The sequence below is a fragment of the Martes martes genome, assembly GCF_963455335.1.
Source record: "Martes martes genome assembly, chromosome: 10".
Lineage (NCBI taxonomy): Eukaryota > Metazoa > Chordata > Mammalia > Carnivora > Mustelidae > Martes > Martes martes.
Genome location: NC_137898.1, coordinates 36,451,802 through 36,465,954, shown reverse-complemented (window position 1 = coordinate 36,465,954; position 14,153 = coordinate 36,451,802). Strand labels below are relative to the sequence as shown.

At 39.0% G+C, this 14,153-nt stretch overlaps 1 protein-coding gene across 2 annotated transcripts in view; it reads left to right on the top strand.

The window, feature by feature from the left end:
- Nucleotides 1-14,153, top strand: part of ANO3 (anoctamin 3) — a gene marked incomplete at its 5' end in the record, with an annotated part of 271,220 nt that overhangs the window by 182,452 nt on the left and 74,615 nt on the right. For both annotated transcript variants that reach the window (XM_080815458.1, XM_080815459.1), the window contains one exon: nt 8,223-8,319. In XM_080815458.1, coding sequence (XP_080671584.1) covers nt 8,223-8,319 — 97 coding nt within the window. The remainder of the gene's footprint in view (nt 1-8,222; nt 8,320-14,153) is intronic.

Below are 14,153 nucleotides of genomic sequence, written 5' to 3'. Positions count from 1 at the left end.
TTATAGAAAATGAGCTTAATAATTCTGGAATCAAAAAATAGGACTCAGTCTAATGGCGTGGGATCCTAGACATGGTGCTTTGATAGGTTTGTACTTTTGTTTGACCGTGTGGGAGATGGAAAAAATGATGTGGTATGAAGAGACTCTAACACTTTTTAGTATGAGATTTCGATGTAGGACACATTGTGTCTTTTTTTTTTAAGATTTTATTTATTTATTTGACAGAGATCACAAGTAGGTGGAGAGGCAGGCAGAGAGAGAGGAGGAAGCAGGCTCCCTGCTGAGCGGAAAGCCCGATGTGGGGCTTGATCCCAGGACCCTGAGATCATGACCTGAGCTGAAGGCAGAGGCTTTAACCCACTGAGCCACCCAGGTGCCCACATTGTGTCATTCTTGAAACAGAATGAATTATGAAATTTTAATCAAAATTTCCTTTAAGGGCTGTGTTAATTTTTGTTCCTACAAATCAATGGTAAAAACAAGAGGAGGTATTATCTTTTTTTCTTTTTTGATCTTTTTTTCCCCATTTTTTTAAATTTTAATAAACATATAATGTATTTTTATCCCCAGGGGTGCAGGTCTGTGAATCGCCAGGTTTACACATTTCACAGCACTCATCATAGCACATACCCTCCCCAATTTCCATTTCCCCACCACCCTCTCCCGTCCCCCCTCTCCCCAGCAACCCTCAGTCTGTTTTTTGAGATTGAGTCTTTTATGATTTGTCTCCCTCCAAATCCCATCTTTTCATTTTTTCTTTTCCTACCTCCCCCCAACCCCCCCGCATTGCATCTCCACTTCCTCATATCAAAGAGATCATATGATAGTTGTCTTTCTCCAATTGACTTATTTCGCTAAGCATGATACCCTCTAGTTCCATCCACGTTGTTGCAAATGGCAAGATTTCATTTCTTTTGATGGCTGCATAGTATTCCATTGTGTATATATACCACCTCTTCTTTATCCATTCATCTGTTGATGGACATCTAGGCTCTTTCCACAGTTTGGCTATTGTGGACATTGCTGCCATAAACATTCGGGTACACGTGCCCCTTCGGAGCACCACGTTGGTATCTTTAGGATATATACCCAGGAGTGCAATTGCTGGGTCGTAGGGTAGCTATATTTTCAGTTTTTGGAGGAACCGCCACACTGTTTTCCAGAGTGGTTGCACCAGCTTGCATTCCCACCAGCAGTGTAGGAGGGTTCCCCTCTCTCCGCATCCTCGCCAGCATCTGTCATTTCTTGACTTGTTAATTTTAGCCATTCTGACTGGTGTGAGGTGGTATCTCATTGTGGTTTTGATTTGTATTTCCCTGATGCTGAGTGATGTGGAGCATTTTTTTATGTGTCTGTTGGCCATTTGGATGTCTTCTTTGCAGAAATGTCTGTTCATGTCCTCTGCCCATTTCTTGACTGGATTATTTGTTCTTTGGGTATTGAGTTTGATAAGCTCTTTATAGATTTTGGATACTAGCCCTTTATCTGATATGTCGTTTGCAAATATCTTCTCCCATTCTGTCAGTTGTCTTTTGGTTTTGTTCACTGTTTCCTTTGCTGTGCAAAAGCTTTTGATCTTGATGAAATCCCAATAGTTCATTTTTGCCCTTGCTTCTGTTGCCTTTGGCGATGTTCCTAGGAAGAAGTTGCTGCGGTTGAGGTCAAAGAGGTTGCTGCCTGCATTCTCCTCAAGGATTTTGATAGATTCCTTTCTCACATTGAGGTCCTTCATCCATTTTGAGTCTATTTTCGTGTGTGGTGTAAGGAAATAACCCAATTTCATTTTTCTGCATGTGGCTGTCCAATTTTCCCAGCACCATTTGTTGAAGAGGCTGTCTTTTTTCCATTGGATATTCTTTCCTGCTTTGTCGAAGATTAGTTGACCATAGAGTTGAGGGTCTATTTCTGGTCTCTCTATTCTGTTCCATTGATCTATATGTCTGTTTTTGTGCCAGTACCATACTGTCTGGATGATGACAGCTTTGTAATAGAGCTTGAAGTCTGGAATTGTGATGCCACCGACTTTGGCTTTCTTTTTCAATATTCCTTTGGCTATTCGAGGTCTTTTCTGGTTCCATATAAATTTTAGGATTATTTGGTCTATTTCTTTAAAAAAAATGGATGGGATTTTGATAGGGATTGCATTAAATGTGTAGATTGCTTTAGGTAGGATAGACATTTTCACAATATTTGTTCTTCCAATCCAGGAGCATGGAATATTTTTCCATTTCTTTGCATCTTCCTCAATTTCTTTCATGAGTACTTTATAGTTTTCTGAGTATAGATTCCTTGCCTCTTTGGTTAGATTTATTCCTAGGTATCTTATGGTTTTGGGTGCAATTGTAAATGGGACTGACTCCTCAATTTCTCTTTCTTCTGTCTTGTTGTTAGTGTAAAGAAATGCGACTGATTTCTGTGCATTGACTTTATATCCTGACACTTTACTGAATTCCTGTATAAGTTCTAGCAGTTTTGGAGTGGAGCCTTTGGGTTTTCCACATACAGTATCATATCATCTGCAAAGAGTGATAGTTTGACTTCTTCTTTGCCAATTTGGATGCCTTTAATTTCTTTTTGTTGTCTGATTGCTGAGGCTAGGACTTCTAGTACTATGTTGAACAGCAGTGGTGATAACAGACATCCCTGCCATGTTCCTGACCTTAGCAGAAAAGCTTTCAGTTTTTCTCCATTGAGAATGATATTTGCGGTGGGTTTTTCATAGATGGCTTTGATAATATTGAGGTATGTGCCTTCTATCCCTACACTTTGAAGAGTTTTAATCAGGAAGGGATGCTGCACTTTGTCAAATGCTTTTTCGGCATCTATTGAGAGTATCATATGGTTCTTACTCTTTCTTTTGTTAATGTATTGTATCACATTGATGGATTTGCGGATGTTGAATTAACCTTGCAGCCCTGGAATAAATCCCACTTGGTCGTGGTGAATAATCCTTTTAATGTACTGTTGGATCCTATTGGCCAGTATTTTGGTGAGAATTTTCGCATCTGTGTTCATCAAGGATATTGGTCTGTAATTCTCTTTTTTGGTGGGATCCTTGTCTGGTTTTGGGATCAAGGTGATGCTGGCCTCATAGAATGAGTTTGGAAGTTTTCCTTCCATTTCTATTTTTTGGAACAGTTTTAAGAGAATAGGAATTAATTCTTCTTTAAATGTTTGGTAGAATTCCCCTGGGAAGCCATCTGGTCCTGGACTTTGGTTTGTTTGGAGATTTTTGATGACTGTTTCAATCTCCTTACTGGTTATGGGTCTGTTCAGGTTATCTATTTCTTCCTGGTTCAGTTGTGGTGGTTTATATGTCTCTAGAAATGCATCCATTTCTTCCAGATTGTCAAATTTGTTGGTGTAAAGTTGCTTGTAGTATGTTCTTATAATTGTTTGTATTTCTTTGGTGTTGGTTGTGATCTCTCCTTTTTCATTCATGATTTTATTTTTTTGCGTCCTTTCTCTTTTCTTTTGGATAAGTCTGGCCAGGGGTTTGTCAATCTTATTAATTCTTTCAAAGAACCAGCTCCTAGTTTTGTTGATTTGTTCTATTGTTTTTTTAGTTTCTATTTCATTGATTTCTGCTCTGATCTTTATGATTTCTCTTCTCCTGCTGGGTTTAGGCTTTCTTTGTTGTTCTCTCTCCAGCTCCTTTAGGTGTAGGGTTAGGTTGTGTATTTGAGACCTTTCTTGTTTCTTGAGAAAGGCTTGCACCGCTATATATTTTCCTCTCAGGACTGCCTTTGTTGTGTCCCACAGATTCTGAACTGTTGTGTTTTCATTATCATTTGTTTCCATGAAATTTTTCAATTCTTCTTTAATTTCCTGGTTGACCCATTCATTTTTTAGAAGGATGCTGTTTAGTCTCCATGTATTTGCGTTCTTTCCAAATTTCCTCTTGTGATTGAGTTCTAGGTTCAGAGCATTGTGGTCTGAAAATATGCAGGGAATGATCTCAATCTTTTGGTACCGATTGAGACCTGATTTATGACCCAGGATGTGGTCTATTCTGGAGAATGTTCCATGTGCACTAGAGAAGAATGTATATTCTGTTGCTTTGGGATGGAATGTTCTGAATATATCTGTGATGTCCATCTGGTCCAGTGTGTCATTTAAGGCCTTTATTTCCTTGTTGATCTTTTGCTTAGATGATCTGTCCATTTCAGTGAGGGGAGTGTTAAAGTCCCCTGCTATTATTGTATTACTGTCGATGTATTTCTTTGATTTTGTTATTAATTGGTTTATATAGTTGGCTGCTCCCATGTTAGGGGCATAGATATTTAAGATTGTTAGGTCTTCTTGTTGGACGGACCCTTTGAGTATAATATAGTGTCCTTCCTCATCTCTTATTATAGTCTTTGGCTTAAAATCTAATTGATCTGATAGAAGGATTGCCACCCCAGCTTTCTTCTGATGTCCATTAGCATGGTACATTGTTTTCCACCCCCTCACTTGAAATCTGGAGGTGTCTTCGGGTCTAAAATGAGTTTCTTGTAGGCAGCATATGGATGGGTTTTGTTTTTTTATCCATTCTGATACCCTGTGTCTTTTGATTGGTGCATTTAGCCCATTAACATTCAGGGAAACTATGGAGAGATATGAATTTAGTGCCATTGTATTGCCTGTAAGGTGACTGGTACTGTATATTGTCTCTGTTTCTTTCTGATCTACTACTTTTAGGGTCTCTCTTTGCTTAGAGGACCCCTTTCAATATTTCCTATAGAGCTGGTTTGGTGTTTGCAAATTCTTTCAGCTTTTGTTTGTCCTGGAAGCTCTTTATCTCTCCTTCTATTTTCAATGATAGCCTAGCCGGATATAGTATTCTTGGCTGCATGTTTTTCTCATTTAGTGCTCTGAATATACCATGCCAGTTCTTTCTGGCCTGCCAGGTCTCTGTGGATAGGTCCGCTGCCAATCTAATGTTTTTACCCTTGTATGTTACAGACTTCTTTTCCCGGGCTGCTTTCAGGATTTTCTCTTTGTCACTAAGAGTTGTAAATTTTACTATCAGGTGACGAGGTGTGGACCTATTTTTATTTTTGAGGGGCGTTCTTAGCATCTCCTGGATTTTGATGTTTGTTCCCTTTGCCATATTAGGGAAATTCTCTCTAATAATTGTCTCCAATATACCTTCTGCTCCCCTCTCTCTTTCTTCTTCTTCTGGAATCCCAATTATTCTAATGTTGTGTCATCTTATGGTGTCGCTTATCTCTTGAATTCTCTCCTCGTGGTCCAGTATTTGTTTGTCTCTCTTTTGCTCAGCTTCTTTATTCTCTGTCATTTGGTCTTCTATGTCACTAATTCTTTCTTCTGCCTCATTTATCCTAGCAGTGAGAGCTTCCATTTTTGATTGCACCTCATTAATAGCTTTTTTGATTTCAACTTGGTTAGATTTTAGTTCTTTTATTTCTCCAGAAAGGGCTTTTATCTCTCCAGAGAGGGTTTCTCTAATATCTTCTATGGCTTTTTCGAGCCCGGCTAGAACCTTGAGAATTGTCATTCTGAACTCTAGATCTGTCATGTTACCAATGTCCATATTGATTAGGTCTCCAGCCTTTGGTACGGCCTCTTGTTCTTTTTTTTGAGGTGAGTTTTTCCGCCTTGTCATTTTGTCCAAATAAGATTTGCTTTCTCCTGCTGTGGAATTCCGCTGTTCTTGGTGAGCGAAGTTGGTTTTGGCTGGGTTTCTTGTTGATCTTCTGGAGGAGGGGCCTGTTGTAGTGCTTCTCAAGTGTCTTTGCCGCAGGCGGAATTGCACCGCCCTTGCGAGGGGCCAGGCTAAGTAATCCACTCAGGTTCGCTTTCGGGAGCTTTTGTTCCCTGAGCGCTTTCCGTAGAGTTCTGGAGGACAGGAATGAAAATGGCAGCCTCCCAATCTCTCCGCCCGGAGGAGCCGAGAGCTTGGGGTTCCGCTCCTCAGTGCGCCCTCAGAGAAAAGCGCCCAACCGCCCTGCCTCCCTGGCCTGCGGTCACACCTTGAGGAAAGCAGTCAATTGCTGGAACCTGGAGAAAAGCGCCCGGTCGCTTCCGTCTCCGTGGCCTCCAGGCACGCTCCGAACCTACCCAGCCTGCAACCGGCACAAGGTAACCCCGGGCTGAGAGCTCACTCCTCGGCTTTGTCGCTGTAGCCGGCTTCCCCACTCTAATACCTGTGTGCTCTGCGGCACTCAGACACACCCGGTCCTTCTGTGACCCTGCGGGACCTGGGGTTATGCTGACCCCGCCTGGGTTTCCCCCCGGTTTACCCGGTTTAGCCTCTGGAGCGATGTCTCCCAGTGGAGCAGACTTTTAAAAGTCCGGATTTTGTGCTCCGTTGCTCCGCCGCCTGCCGGGAGCCAGCCCCTCCCCCCGCGGTCTGTCTTCCCGTCGCTTTGGATTCACTTCTCCGCAGGTCCTACCTTTCAGAAAGTGATCGATTTTCTGTTTCTAGAATTGTTGCTCTTCTTCTCTTCGATTTTCCATTGGATTTGTAGATGTTCACAATTGTTAGATAAGCTATCTAGCTCATCTCCTGCTACCCGATGTCGTCTCAGCCTGCTACTTCTCCGCCATCTTGACTCCTCCCCTCTTTTTTGATCTTTAATATGAATGTTTTACTTGCTTTTCTTCTACTTCATATAAATATCCTGATTACTTAGCAGGATGATGTGTGTGAGAATTGGAGAATTACAGTATTAGACCATTAAGATTATCATCACCATTAATAAACTAATTTTATAGGAAAGTTCCTTTTTGTTTGTTTGCTTTTTATTTGCCAGGGTTTTTTTTTTTTTTTCCCAAGTACAATTAACAGACTGTGTAATATAGTTTCAAGTGTACAATAAAAAGATTCATCAGTTCTATACATTACTCAGGGCTTTTTATGAGAAGTGTACTCTTAATTCCCTTCATTGGAAAGTTGCTTTTAATATGAAATAAAGCTTTCTCTTTTAGATATGTTACAGTTGATGGGGAACTGCACCTAGAATCACAAAAACCTAAACTTGGGTCCCTGAGGTACCTCTTGTTAGCTGTATGACTTTGAGCAAATTACTTAAATTAATTGTCAATTTCCTCTTAGTTTGTAGGAGATTGCAGTGTGGACCAGACTTAACGGACATGAAACCACATTTTCCCACTTTAAAGTGCTGTATTACTATATGGTATTATTACTTACTATTTATTCCTGCTTTGGAGTGAGATTTGAAATACATATACATAGTTTTTTGCTTCATTTGAGTGTATCCATTTTTGAAAACAGTAAATCATGCTGTAAACACTCACAATTAAACTTGTATTATTGTTTATTAAACAGGTGTATTTGCAGATATATTTTCAAAAGCCTTTAAATTACTTTCAACATTTCCAAAGCAGATTTAATTAAAGACCATTTTTTAGAGGTTACTAAGTGGGAAAGTGACACTTATGACAGAAAAAAAAAAAAACATTTAAAAAATATGTTGCTGTGAACTCTCAGGCTGGGAAGCCTTTGAGAAATTGTTATTGGTGTCCAACTCATATAACAAAGTCATCTGTAATGGATGCTGAGACCTTTAAAATGTAATAGGCATAAACTGGAGAGACAAATGTTAAGACAATTTAATGCTCGTAGAGAATATAATACATATTAAATAAATAAAAACTGTCATATCATCATGACTGTGTGTCAAGACCCTGCGAAAAAATCAACCCCCTCAAATTTCCAGTGAACATAATGTCTCCTTTGACTGTAGTGGGAGCTATGAAGTTGTGTGAATTATGGATGTTGTTCATTTTAGTGATTCGAAAGCAGTGAGATTCAGGAGAAAGTCAATAGACTTGAGAAATCAGAATGTTCAGATTTGGTTCAGCTCAGCCATTTCCAAGCTGTGAGTTTGGTTAAAACTCCCTTGGGTGTTCCTCACAGGATTATCCTGAGTGCCATGAAATCCTGTGTTAACTGTCTTTGCAGCAAAGTCCCACAAGTGTCTTGTAAGTACAAATTGTGGCCTATTATCATTAAAGTATCCTGGCAGAGACTTCTAAAAACAAAGAAGCAAATACAAATCTCTGTTATCACAAATATCCTAAAAATTTGAGTTGGAGCCACACAAATCCTTCCTTACCTGTTCATCACTCCCACTGTGTCCATTTCTTCTTTTCCTGTCTGCCTTGCGACTCCCCACAGGATTAGCCAGAGGGGCTAAGCACCTCTTATATGTGGAGGTTCATGCCTTCTTTTTCTTCTTTGGTTTCTCAAGCCAAGAAATCTGCAAGGCCACCGAAGTCTTCATGTGCCCTCTCTGTGACAAGAACTGTTCACTGCAGAGACTCAATGAAAGCTGTATCTATGCCAAGGTAAGTGTGGACCCTCACATTCTCCTTCCTGAACTCTACTTTTTCTCAGAAGCAGATAGTAAAAAGTCCTCCAAACAAACTTAAGTGTTCCCAAGAGTTTCAACAATCAGTAATGTTGACAACTGACTAGTCCGTCACTCTGCCGCCATTACAAAATGAGTGCATTTTTATTTGAATATTTTGTTCTTCCAGTGCTTTTATAACTGATCACTGTCATAAGAGACATAAACTTCCACTTGGAATGACACCCAGATTCTATTAAGGAGAAGACAATGGTTTCCATTACTAATGATTATGTTTGTAACTTCCACGAACACTCAGTACAATACTTATAATTTTACGGAGAAAAAGAAACAACATACCAAAATTCTCAGGTTGCTGCTCATTAGAATCCTCTGAAGGGTTTTTTTAAACTTCTGAAGCCCAAGCCACACATGAGCAAATAATGAAATCAGTACCTTTGGGTTTAGAGCCTAGACATCAGTCTGTTTTAAAGTTTCCCAAGTGATTCCAATGTGCATACAAGTTTGAGAAACTGAATTTTACAATGATTACTGTTTATCATTAAAACAGCTTTATTGAAGTATAATTAACAAACATAATATACACACACTTAAAATGTATTAATTGATACACTTTGACATTATATATGCATCTGTGAAATCATCACTACAATCAAGGTAATGAATATGGAATCACTTCCAAAACTGTCCTCATGGCCTCTTGTAATCCTGGCCTCCCACCCCTCCCCAGTTCCACTCCTGTGTCCAGACAACCAACTACTTTCTGAATAGATAAGTTGGTATTTTCTAGGCTTTTATGTAAATGGGATCATACAGTGTATGGGGTGTGTGTGGGTGTGTGTGGGTGTGTGTGTGTATGTATTTTCTGGCTCCTTTCACAGAACAATTATTTTGAGATTCATCCATGCTTGTAACACTTACCAGTAGATCATTTCTCTTTATTGCTGAATAGTATTGCATTACATAGCTATACCAGAATTTTTCTATCCATTCCTCTACTAATGGACCCATGGGCTGTTTTGAGTTACCGTTTTACATAAAGCTGCTCTGAGCATTCATCTATCAATCCCCATATAGACGGGCACTATTATTTCTCTTGGGTAAAAACCCAAGAGTAAAATGACAAGATTATATGACAGGTGGGTGTTTAAACTTCTGAGAAACTGCCAAAATGTTTTCCAAAGTATTTATGCCATTTGACATTCCCATCCTCAGTATATGAGAGTTCCAGCCTTCCGTACAGTCACTAATCCTCAGGATGGCCAGTCTTTTTAATTCTAACTATTCTCATAAATGTATAGAGATACTGTGATTTAGTTACTTGGAAATAATATGGACATTTTGGATGTTGCTTTTAAGGTTTGTGAGCTGGGTTCATAGCAATACTGTAACCAGCACAAATCTTTCCCCACAATGAAAGCAAGATCTGTCTGTGTACAGTACCTGATGTAGCGTAAATGAAGGATTTCCAGTCCGGCTGGTCGGAATGGGCGTGCTGGTACTCATGCAAGGTGATTCTTTCCTTGTAGGTCTCCTCACAGACATGCTCACTGGGCACTGTTTGGGGTGCCCCTATCTGCATCCTGTGAACTCTTTTAGTGTGATAACCTGAAGCAATCCTAATGCTCATGTCATTTATTTCCCACTTCTCAGGGATCGTTGCCCTTCTTGCCCAATATCTACTGTCTCGAAATCTGTTGCTTGTGTATTTCATTCATTCTTTGGTTGTTTCCAGAATGGGGTAAAATCAATCTTTGTTAGCCCATTGTGTTCAGAAGGAGAGGTCTCTATACAATTAATTTTGACAAAACAGGGTATAAAATCAGAAATCACTCAATATCCTACTATGAAGCCCAAACTTATGAAAATTAGCTTCTGACTTATTTATTGTGAATGTAAACCATGAGGAAAATCTGTTTTATTTTCAGTTTAATTTCTAAAAGTATGCTTAGTTTTGAATTATTTTGAATGTTTCCATAAAGATGTCTTGTTTGGGGAAGCATTTTCTCAATACTTTTTACAAAAGCCAAGCATATTAAAGTCATTAGGTGTATACATACACATACATACATACATACATGTCCTTCTCCTAACCTGTGCATTTCAAGGATATATGACAGCCTTAGGGATACCAGCAAATCCATATATATGTTATTTCTACTTTTACTTGTACACATTTAATAAAACACCCTAGCAGTATCTGAATTCTAAAAATAAGAAATATTCCCAATGGCAGAGTGATAAAGAAATTGTCCAAAGAAGCACTAAGTATAAAGGGTTTTTGTCATTACATAATATCTACATCCCTCCTTTTCTTGGTTAAGAAAAGAGTATGTATAGAGACATGTATGACTAAGAAAGAATTCACTTAATAACTACTATAAGGAAGGTGGAAAGTTACCTGGCAGAGGAGATTATTACCTTCTGGAACAATGGAAGAAAAAAATCCCACCAGGATGAAATATTTAATATCTATTGTATTTTTTCTTCTGACTAAGATAAAATGGAGCTACTTGTTTTACACCTTAAAATCAGAATTACTCTTCCTTTATTGATGGAAATAACATTCTTTTTGAATATCAGTTTGTATATTTAAACATCTAGAAGTTACTTGATGGACAGTGTTAGAAATAAAGGAATAGATTATTACGAAAGAAACAGGCAAACCATTCTGAGATCACCTAGCCACATCATCTAGAAACTTGTTAATTCTTTATGGAATCCATCACCACTTTGGACAAGAAACAGAAAATTAAGTGTCATGTTATTGAAAAGTATGTGTGTCTACACATAATTATTTTCTTAATAATTTAAGGAATGTGTTCCATAGAACAAAATTGGTCCCATCATGTGATAAAATTCATATTTAAGTAATTAACATATTTTAACATTAGTTTAACATTTAAGCATATTAACATCATTTTTAATATTTACAACCATGAAAATTAAAAATGTTTTCCAACTAAGTAATTCAGTGATATTTGCACATTCACTTAAAAGCATCTGACACCAATAATGTCAATTTGCATTATGCTAAGCTTTCTCATTTTAGGTGAGATCATTAGAAGGGTTTTGCGTTGTTTTTTCATATCATTTTAAAAGTGATTCTGACCTTGAGGTTAGCTTTATTTATAACAGTTATTAGTTTCTGGGTTTTTTTTTTTTTTATTTGTTCAGTAAACATTTACTCAATACCGAGTATGGGCCTCAGACCATGCACCGATATTAATGCTACAACAGAAATAAGACAGGCTATTTTTTTCTTTTAAGAAACTTCATGGGGGCACCTGGGTGGCTCAGTGGGTTAAGCCTCTGCCTTCGGCTCAGGTCATGATCCCAGGGTCCTGGGATCGAGCCCCGCATCAGGCTCTCTGCTCAGCAGGAAGCCTGCTTCCTCCTCTCTCTCTGCCTGCCTCTCTGCCTACTTGTAATCTCTATCAAATAAATAAATAAATAAAATCTTAAAAAAAAAAAAAGAAGAAACTTCATGAAAAAGTCCGTGTAGGAATCACATAGGACATGTGTTAAGAAGTAGACTCCTGGGCCCCATGTCCTACAATTCAGAATCGATTGGTCAAGGGTAAGGCTTAGAATTCTGCATGTTAACAAGCTCCTTAGGTGATTCCTCTGACCACATTTTAAAAAAGATATTGCTCTAAATAATAATTGGTCAGGAAACGGGGAGGAGGTTGGGCGTGGACTACTAATGCTGCCATGTTTGATGCAGCTTGTGTTCAGGTCCAGTGGACATGGGTGGTTACACAGAGTTTGCCCTGTCCAAGAATTAAGGACTGAGGAAGGGAGAGAGGCCTGAACTCTAGCCTAAATTCCAACTCCTTGCTCTCCTTCCCCACCTTCCCACGGAGTAGCCTGGCCTGCAGGGTTGAATCTGCCCAAGAAGTGCTTTGTTCTCCTTGGCCTAGAACAGCTTTAATGGAATGTAAATGACAGTTTCCAGAGGCTAATGCGATCCTGAACCCATCATACAATTTTAGAGACAGACCTAGCAACTACAGTAGAAGAGATCAAGACTGTAATCTTCCAACCTAATAAGAAATTTACCCCTTTAAACAATATCCACATTTATTGATTTCTAGCCACTCTCAGCTCCCCAAGAGAAATCAGATGTCAAACATAATGGAGAATTTGTACTTAAACATAGTTTTGTTTGAGGCTTAGTTTGCTTCTGTCTTTATATATTATTCCTACTCACATCAACAGTGTGAATAAAATGCTGTCCGTAGGTCCCCCTATGCATAAAGGCAAGCTATCTTTCTAGTAAAATAATTCATTGCAAATACACACCTGTAGATAGGACACACTTCCTTTTGCTTTTGGAAAAGCCTGTTATGTTGCTTTGGGAATTTTCTTGAGATTTCATCTGGAGCTTTCTTTTATAAGCAAGAGTCTCTTTCCTTTTTTTTTTTTTTTAATTACTTTTTTTAAATTTTTTTATTTTTTTTTAATTTTAATAAACATATAATGTATTTTTATCCCCAGGGGTACAGGTCTGTGAATCGCTAGGTTTACACATTTCACAGCACTCATCATAGCACATACCCTCCCCAATGTCCATATCCCCACCACCCTCTAAGAGTCTCTTTCCTAATAGGCAGAAGGTCTTTTCCCCTTTGTTCTCCTGCCAATTACCCACAGTCGAAGTCGAGCCATCCATGCTATGCTTGACTCTTCGTTCTCCCTGTCCCCCATTCTCATACAACAGCTCAGGTATCAGCACCCTAAATGCGACCCTCAGCACCTCCTGCTATAACTGCAGACTTCAAATTATCCTTATGTCCATGGCCTCCCACATATCATAGCACATGCCACCTGTCATATCTTAGTGGCTCTAACACAACGATTTTATACTCCTCCTTAGGGTGAGTTCGGAAGTTTTCTGTAACTCCTACTTTATCTGTATCTCACATTACGTATATGTTTAATTTATTGAATAAAAAATAAATTCCTGAAAGATTTATGAACAAACTTAGAAGAAAAAAAAATGAAAAGCTTTTTTTTTTTAATATTTTATTTATTTATTTGACAGACAGAGACCACAAGCAGGCAGAGAGGCAGGCAGAGAGAGGGGAAGGGAAGCAGGCTCCCTGCTGAGCAGAGAGCCCGATGCGGGGCTCGATCCCAGGACCCTGGGATCATGACCTGAGCCGAAGGCAGAGGCTTAACCCACTGAGCCACCCAGGCACCCCTGAAAATGAAAAGCTTTTTTAAGGAAAATATGACTTAAACTATGACAGATCTACACAATTATTGGTAAGCATGGCTTTGTATTTGCCCCTTTTCTAAAAGCACTATTGTTCCTGAAGCAGGGGGAGAGCCATGTTTTCCTGGTGACCTTTAAGTCCCCATGTGTAAGGTCTCTGTTCTAACACTCTAAGAGGCTGTTTCCTGCACTGGGTCTGTTCTGATGGAAACCAGACAGCTGTTCACCAGCGTGGCGGCAGCAGGTGTCTCTGTGGGATGCCTTTGGAAACAAAAATGCTGAATTCCCCCAGTGGGTGTAATTTTATGAACTCTGTAGAGAATTTCTTTGTGGCCATTTTCTCACCTGTGCATAATATATAGGGATGACTGTGGTGAAAACCAATTCTTATAACATTTTTAGAAATCCCAAGCCTTAAGAACTACAGAAGTTAGAGCCAACTAGGACTTCGTGCACCTAACCACAAACCTTCAAAAGGAGCACGTTTTGTATAATGATATTTTCAGTAATGTCTTATTTTACAGGAAAACACACTCTACCTTTATCTGTTTTAGCGATTGTTTTGCAGTATGTCGCAGACATTACAATTA